The sequence below is a fragment of the Schistocerca americana genome, chromosome 11, assembly GCF_021461395.2.
Source record: "Schistocerca americana isolate TAMUIC-IGC-003095 chromosome 11, iqSchAmer2.1, whole genome shotgun sequence".
NCBI lineage: Eukaryota > Metazoa > Arthropoda > Insecta > Orthoptera > Acrididae > Schistocerca > Schistocerca americana.
The window spans coordinates 31,559,911-31,568,454 of NC_060129.1; the positions used below are offsets into that span (position 1 = coordinate 31,559,911).

Below are 8,544 nucleotides of genomic sequence, written 5' to 3' on the forward strand. Positions count from 1 at the left end.
CAGAATACAACTCACTAGCGATCTGGCCAAAAACTTTGTTAAAATTTCATTTTATTGGATACACCAAGAAGGTAATATGTAATCGTCGTCTGCAGTGGATGAGCAGTTCTAGGCACTTTAGTCTGAAACCCCGTTACCACTGTGGCCGCAGGTTCGAATCCTGCCTCGGGCATGGACGTGTGTGATGTTCTTAGGTTAGTTAGGTTTAAGTAGTTATAAGTTCTAGGGGACTGATGACCTCAGATGAAGTCCCATTGTGCTCAGAGTCATTTTTATATGTAATATTTTTACCTGTTATTTGTTTATTTCCACTCCGGTAGTTTGAATCTATAGATTTTACTAGTAATTATAACAAAGCTCATCATTTGCAAACCCAATCAACCACACAATCAGACAATGGTTGGCATTCATTCGTTCAGCCTTACTCCGCTCAGCTCGTATAGCCCCTTTTGTCTGTAGGAAAGTTTGTTTCTACATGCGACAAGGATTCCCCTGACAATCATATACACTATGCATGCATTCACAGATCAACTTACGATTCATTCAGAAATCAACTTAGTCTGTGTTCAAAAATGTTCAAAAACCGACAGGGATGCATTTCAAAGTCATATGAATAATCGATAGACTAATGTGCCCTGGATGCTAGGTGCTTTGTGAAACAAGGATTTCTCCCTGAAGAATATGAATTTGCCGCCCCCCACCCCCAGATCTGGGCCTGCTGTGCACGCATGAATCGGGAGATGCTGCTACTCAACTGGGCATACGCATGATCCCGCTCATAACTGCTAAAATGAATCTAATGTAAACAGTTGTGATGTCATGCTCATCGGAGGCAATTTGTTGTTACGAAGCCTTGCATAGTCTTCCTCAAGCCTTTGACACATTTTGCTGTTGGCAGACACTTGTATGAGCACTGCGTTTTGTTGTTGTATAGAGCGCATTTCCTTTGCAGTTTAAGTTTTATTTTCGTTTTTTCTCTCCTTCATGATTATTGCTGCATTATTACTCTGCAGTAGTGGGATACAGTAATATCCTTTGTTAGAGTATCGATTCTTACCAGTCAAAATTACAAAAATGTAACTGAAAACAAAAACAATGACAAATTCCCGGAATTCTAAAAAATTCCTGAGTTTTTCCCGGATCTCCCGGGTCGTATACACCCTGCATAGGTAATGGAAACTTCCTTGAGAATATGTCAGAAAAAATTAACCTAGTAAACCCACTACCTTGAAATAATTTTTACTAACCCAGAAACAATGTTTATCCAGTAATAACACACTTTACATAATTTAAAAAGGCACACAACTTCTGAACACTTTTCACTACACAACAATGTCGTTCAGACTGATTGTTGAAGCATGTTAAACTGGTCTGTCTCTAAAATAAAAACTTTTTCTGATCAGACAAAGTGAGCTCAGATAACTCAGTTATTGTTTGAGCAATTTGGATGCCACTTGCAGAGCATTATGACATGCTGCAGATAACTAAAGTACCAGCTTCAGTAAGTTAATCCTTTCAGTAGATACAAGGCAATGAAGTACAGTCAAAATTTTATACAACAATATGTATGAGCCACTTTGACAGCACACTATGATAAATTTACTATAGTCACAATGTCAAAAATTGAGCCTTTACGAAAAGGTAGCTAGTGGCCCCACCATACTATTTATGAAGCTGTAATTTGGCAGTGCTTCATGTAAGGTCTATATGTACAACCTGTAAAAATTTAATGGAAACTGGAGATGGTCTAGTGGGGACTCTTAGGCCACTTGACATGGAATGACCCTGCTGACCGTTATCCTTACACTTTGTTCACATATTCAAGGTCAACACCTAATGTTAATATTACTACAAAATTTACGTCTCAGATTAGTGACATGCAAATGTCACTTCAACATCAATAAATTACATTTCTTATTCCATACTACAATATGCAATAACTGCAGCCATACCATTTATAAATTTAATGGCACTGCTAAGATTCACTATGGTCATAGTTATTCTTAAGTTGCACATTAAGGCTGTCATTTAAAAGAAGCATATCAGGGCAGAATATACCCACTTTATGGCAACCACGTTATCAGTATAACTGAATTGTGCATTAAAAAAGTTTTCCATGTTTACTTAACATTAAATTGAAACTCTTGCTGAATTCTACGTGAGGTTTAATAACAGGCTTAGTTCAATGCACTGTGCAAAATGTCATATTTAAGAGTGAAAGTTCATCAGTTGTTTAGTAAACAGAATTACTCGTGTTTCCAGCAGCATGACATCAATTTTATGTACTCACGCACCATACTGGACACAGAAATTAACGAAACACTGTTACGAAATACAAGTAAGCCACTTACCATGAAGCGTAACTCTGTTTTTACTTCGTCCGTTTCCTCTTTTTTTATCCACGTAGATGGCTCCTGGTCCATTGCTTTAGTTCTGCAATCTGAAAAAAAAGCAATCATATAAGAACAGTGGTACTCAGTTTCTGTTGTTACCATGAAGTACAGCTCAAAGGCAGTATTTTCACTCGTCTAATGGGTGCAGTAAATGGGTGATTACACAGGAAACAGATTCAGAAAGGATGAGGAAAAGTAGGTTCAGTGATATAAACTCATTTACATTTCTCAGGTCATGGAGAGTGAGAACACAAAGTAACATGCACTGGAAACAGAGTATTTATAGTTGGTACTGCTCTTTTTCTAACACTGGCTCATGGATACTTTTCTATTGAAACAATTATGGAAGATGTGTATTTTTTGTGCATGCACGAACTTCAGCATTACAAACAATCAGAGCGGTCAAGACATTGCAGCAAAATTACTGATAATCCATTCTACACTTTGTTCGTTGTGTTAATTTCAGTCTGATAGGGACATCATGAGACTCTGTACGTACGGATTGTTTGTTTATCAGTGAATATGCATTTTCAACATAGGTATTACCTTGAAACTTCTTTCACCTGTATTCCTCATGGATGTATACACAGTTTATAGAAAGCATCATCAGTTTGGAATCTTGGGTCGACAGAAGCGTCCGATCCCTCGCGTCGGCTTTGACCCGTGACGTCATGACGGTGCGGAGTTTGGTTTGTGAGTGTGGCGTGTTTGTAGATGATGTCGTGTTATGGTTTTTTGTGGTTTCTGGTGGTATGTTCAGGATTTTCGTTTGTGTGGTGTAATGGGCTCAGTTTGCTTTTGCTAAGTATCCAGAATTGTTCGAGTGTTGGCTGTGTTTGTAATGGAATTCGTTTCAGTGAGTTAATGATTTTGTGTGAAGGTTAATTTAATGTTGTTCGCTGTACATCGTGTGGTAATTTTAGTAAAATTAATCGACTGTTGTTTTTGTTCAGGAATGGGTATGATGGATAAAATTAACCGTGCGCAGGTCAAGGGAAGTGTTCGATCCCAGTGTGTGGCTATGTATGTTGGTATTGGTATCAGGAGATGTTTTTGAGCTATATAGACCAAGGGAAGTGTTGGATCCTAATTTATGGGATCGGGAGCTGCTCTTGAGCTATATACGTCAAGGGAAGTGTCCGATTCCAGATGATATGGTGTTTAGTGGTATTTGGGGAGTTTTGTGAAGTCGGTTTTTTCGTCATTTTGTGTGGTGGTGGGTGTCTAAATTTGTTTATATTTAGTTTGCCCCCACCCAAAGTCACCCCATTTTCCGCCCTTGTCCCGTTAGTGTCATTAGGCTTTTTGTGGAAAGTGTGTGTGTGTGTGTTTTTCGATGTATTTTCGTCCTTATAACGTGTACGTACCGACTTTATGTGCGCCATATTGGAATCGTGGTTTATGGTCGTTTCTGCCATATTTGTGACGTCATGGGTCAAAGCAGACGGGTGGGATCGGACGCTTCCATATTTCCGGAATCTTTACCTGCTATTAAAGAAAATCACATACATGTACCATAGATTGCTCACTGCAGTGCGAAAGTTGTCATTCTTGATTAACATTAAGTTTAAACAGTGGTTCGTTTTTTTCTCACAAAACTGATTTACTAAAACGACTTCCTACTAACTGTAACTATGATGAAAGATCTATTAAGTTCTGATGACATGTAACGCTTTATGTTAGACAAATTACAGTTAATTTGTACCTCGTATTTCGCCAGTTCTTAAATTACAGTATTCTTATACAGAACTCCATCAAAACCCACATGCCACAACAAACTGGTATTTACACATGATTAGATGAATACTAACAACATGAGTAACCAAAGCACAGGGAAAACTAGCAAAATGCAACAGAATTACAGCATTTCCTTTCATGCGAACATACTCAAAGCATGAAATGATGTAACTGTGGGCACTTGAAAACAAGCTTACGTTAGCTCTAAAATCTGAAGCCGCTATATGTCTACATCACAGCAAATTATCTTCACAATTATTATAGCTAAGTAAGTCAACATAACCATACTAACATAGCGAATAGAGGTGGGCCAAACAGTTATTCTGGAGTAACCATTATCACAGTTCCAGTTATTCTTTGATAACCGTTATTTTTAACTGTTATTAATAACTGTCAAGTTATTTTTCGCTAGCGAATACCGAATACTCCGAGGGGCTACAGTTAAATAATGACATAGTTGGAATCCTTCAGTTTAGTTATCAGTATAACTGCGAGTAGTGTGAAATGGCAGGAATGTCTTATGAAACGTGTCATAACCTTAGCTTATTAACTCCGGGTACATTTTAGTTGATGTTAGAACGATTATTAGTGTTTCATATTATGTGTTTGTAGGTTATCGGTCGCTATTAGAAATATTATCTTCGCGCAGCTGCAACAGAAAGTACACGGAACTTTGCCACAGCACTGTTTAAGTAAAATATTAACAATGTGTGTTTTTAAGTATGAAGTAATATGTAAACCGAATACTGTAGGTTAAATTCGAAGCTTAATTTCTTGTGCTGCTCACTCAATAGAATAAGTGTACAGCCTTGTAATACAACAAAAAATATATGTAATGTGACAGATTCGTTTACTCCTGTCATGTAAAAGACAGCCCTTTGGGGAATGTGAGAGTACGCTAATCCAAGTTTTATGTGAGATTAGCAAACTGCTCGATTTCTCCAGCTACAACAGGTTTATAACATATGAAGGCATGCAGATCGAAAAGGTTGACAGTGTTACATTTGTGGGAGTACAGCTCGATAATAAATTCAGTTGCGAAGGGCATACCACATTTTTTCACTATTATTTCGTAGGGGAGCATATTCTGTGGTAACTCATCAAACGTAGCAAAAGTTTTTCGCATCTAAAAGTGTCTAATAAAAATCATTTGTGGTATAAATTCAAGACCATCATGTAGGAACCTGTTCAAGGAACTTTGTGTTCTAACCACTGCTTCCTAGTATAATTATTCCTTAATGAAATTCGTTACAAGTATTTCCAACCAATAGCTCAATACATAATCAGTACTAGAAATAGGAACAGCAATCTACATAAAGCATTAAAATCACTCACCTTGGTCCAAAAGTGGCCCAATATTCAGGAACATGCATTTTCAATAAACTGTCAGCAACCATTAAAAACTCGGGTTCAGATAAAGCACGGTTTACAGTGTGTTTGAAAGACTTTTTGATACAGAAGTGTCTGATTCCACCCGTCTGCTTTGACCTGGGACGTCATCAATATGCCGGAAATGGCTATTTTAAGTGTGTCTATGACATCACTACATACACATGGCAACAAACATGAAGATCCATACAAATAATACAGTAACATCTCCCACCAAAAATACAACCAAACCAACAGGACAACTGTGGGAAGTTGGGGTTTTTAGGGTGAGGACAAGCTAGAACAAAAACACCATGATCCCAAAACACAAAATGGAGAACAAAAAGAAAAAAAATACAGCATTCTGGTACACCAACAAAAATCTGCAGGAATTGGACACTTCCCTTGAACAATACAGGTCAAACATAGGTTAGAACACCAATACCCACAACTAAAAGTACGAAAATTGGAATCAGACATTTCCCTTGACCTACATAGGTCAACCTCAGATGACGATACCAAAACATCAACACCTACAACTATGAAAATGGGATTCGGTCATTTCTGGTTACCTATATAGGTCCACCACAACTAGTGACACCAAAAAACCAACACAACTGCGAAAAATAAAACCACAATCCCAAAAATCCACAAATCAAACATCCCTACATAAATTACATCACATTCCATACTCCATAAATACACAAAACATCACAACTAGAAAAAAAAAAAAAATAATTACCACCAGCAAATTCCGGCACTGCACACTAAATCGGCTAGCCCCCCCCCCCCCCCAAAAAACCAACTCAAACACCGTGCCGTAATGACATTCACACACCACAACACCTTTACGTCGAAGCAGATGGGTGGAATCAAACGCTTCCGTTGACCCCTCCTTCTACTCTGTAGATGAATATCGTAATAGAGACGGTTAGACCAGTTTACGTAAAAATTCTGCTATATTTCAGATTTGACAACAGTTGGTAGCAACAGTCAAGATGGGGGAATCTGTGATGATAAATTTATTAAAAGTACGTAATTGTGTTTTATTCTGACAGTGTATCAATTCTGTAAATATTAGCAGTTACTGTAATATATTCACATATTTTGACAATTTCCCGTCAAATGTTAAGGTTAATAATTATTATATTCAACTGTATTATGTTATACTTTCTGACATATTTGTCATTCGCGATGGCCAGCGGCATTTCCGAAGAAGTACGTAAATATTTGTTCGCTCCGGTAACTATCGTCTCTGAAATATCACCGAGGGCTTCGACTGGAGTCACTGTGTCAGGAGCACAGAGACACAGTTATTCCGTTACCAACTTCCAGGTTACCTGTAATGATAGCCCGGTAACTGCCAAAAACAACAAGCTCTAATAACTCTGGTATTTAGTTATGAACATAACCTGAAAATTTATAACACTCGTACACCTTCACCAAGCACACTATAGGTAATGTGATCACAAATACACAATAAAATCTCGTCCTTATGTACCCATTAAAAAACAGAAACCTCAAACATAGCTTCCACAACGTCATCACAAGATATTCGCGAACTATTACATTCGTCAAACTCAACTGTTAATGTGTTAGAAATGAAGTAACGCGCTAATTTACTTGCGAAACAATTTTCTTCATTTACTCTAGCTTGCAGTTTATAAACGCTTAAAAATTACCTGGAGAATATCATACAAATTTCCGCTAAACCACGAGCTTGCAGCTGACTACACAGTACAGTACACTGAAAGAATCCAGCTAAACCAAAGATATTGCAGCAAGACAAAGCACTCTGCCGTGGGCTGCGAGATAAGCAGTTTGGAAAAACCGGAAAGATAAAATGCGAAAATTAAATTAAGGTAGAACACCTACTCTATCCCTTTGGTAAATCCTTATCGTTATTTTAACTTAAAATATCTGTCATTTCTCGGAATTTTAAATCTTAACTGTATCGTGTGGGAAGCATTGATCTCGACGTAATTTTCCTTTGTTACAGGCAGGACGAGCATGTACAAACCGTTTGACAGTGAGATCTTGTTAATTTTCCTTGTTTTCTTGTTAGAGTTATGAGTCTATACTCTTCGTCAAAGTTTTCTTTAAATCGCTTAACAAATGGACGCTGTTTTATGACATTCCCATCCGAAGAGGGAAGGAAGATTAGATTTAACGTGCCATCGACACCAAGGTCATTAGAGACAGTGCAAAGCTCGGACTGTGTTAAGGATGGGGAAGGAAATCGGCCGTGCCGTTTCAAATGAAACATCCCAACTTTTGCTTGGAGCGACTTATACAAGTCACGGAAAACCTAAAACTCTATGGTCAGATACTGGTTTACAACATAGTTCTCCCAATTGCGAGTCCACTGCACCGCCTCATTCGGTATTACCCATCTAACTGGTTTCCTGATCACATCTCCTTTCGTTGTTGTTGTTGTAATCTTCAGTCCTGAGACTGGTTTGATGCAGCTCTCCATGCTACTCTATCCTGTACAAGCTTCTTCATCTCCCAGTACCTACTGCAGCCTACATCCTTCTGATTCTGCTTAGTGTATTCAACTCTTGGTCTCCCTCTACGATTTTTTACCCTCCACGCTGCCCTCCAGTACTAAATTGGCGATCCCCCGATGCCTCAGAACATGTCCTACCAACCGATCCCTTCTTCTGGTCAAGTTGTGCAACAAGCTCCTCTTCTCCCCAATTCTATTCAATACCTCCTCTTTAGTTATGTGATCTACCCATCTAATCTTCAGCATTCTTCTGTAGCACCACATTTTGAAAGCTTCTATTCTCTTCTTGTCTAAACTATTTATCGTCCATGTTTCACTTCCATACATGGCTACACTCCATACAAATACTTTCAGAAACGACTTCCTGACACTTAAATCTATACTCGATGTTAACAAATTTATCTTCTCCAGAAACGCTTTCCTTGCCATTGTCAGTCTACATTTTATATCCTCTCTGCTTCGACCATCATCAGTTATTTTGCTCCCCAAATAGCAAAACTCCTTTACTACTTTAAGTGTCTCATTTCCTAATCTAAT

The 8,544-nt window shown here is 38.2% G+C and overlaps 1 protein-coding gene across 2 annotated transcripts in view; it reads right to left on the bottom strand.

The window, feature by feature from the left end:
• LOC124553977 (zinc finger protein 43-like) overlaps positions 1 to 7,274 on the bottom strand; it is a 115,282-nt gene extending 108,008 nt beyond the window's left edge. The window contains exons 1-2 of one of the 2 annotated variants that reach the window (XM_047128002.1): positions 7,181 to 7,274; positions 2,352 to 2,440 (exon numbers count right to left, since the gene is read on the bottom strand). In XM_047128002.1, the coding sequence (XP_046983958.1) occupies positions 2,352 to 2,423 (72 nt within the window). In that variant the 5' untranslated portion in view covers positions 2,424 to 2,440; positions 7,181 to 7,274. The remainder of the gene's footprint in view (positions 1 to 2,351; positions 2,441 to 7,180) is intronic. The other variant, XM_047128001.1, reaches the window with a different exon arrangement.
• Between the last annotated feature and the right edge of the window lie 1,270 nt (positions 7,275 to 8,544).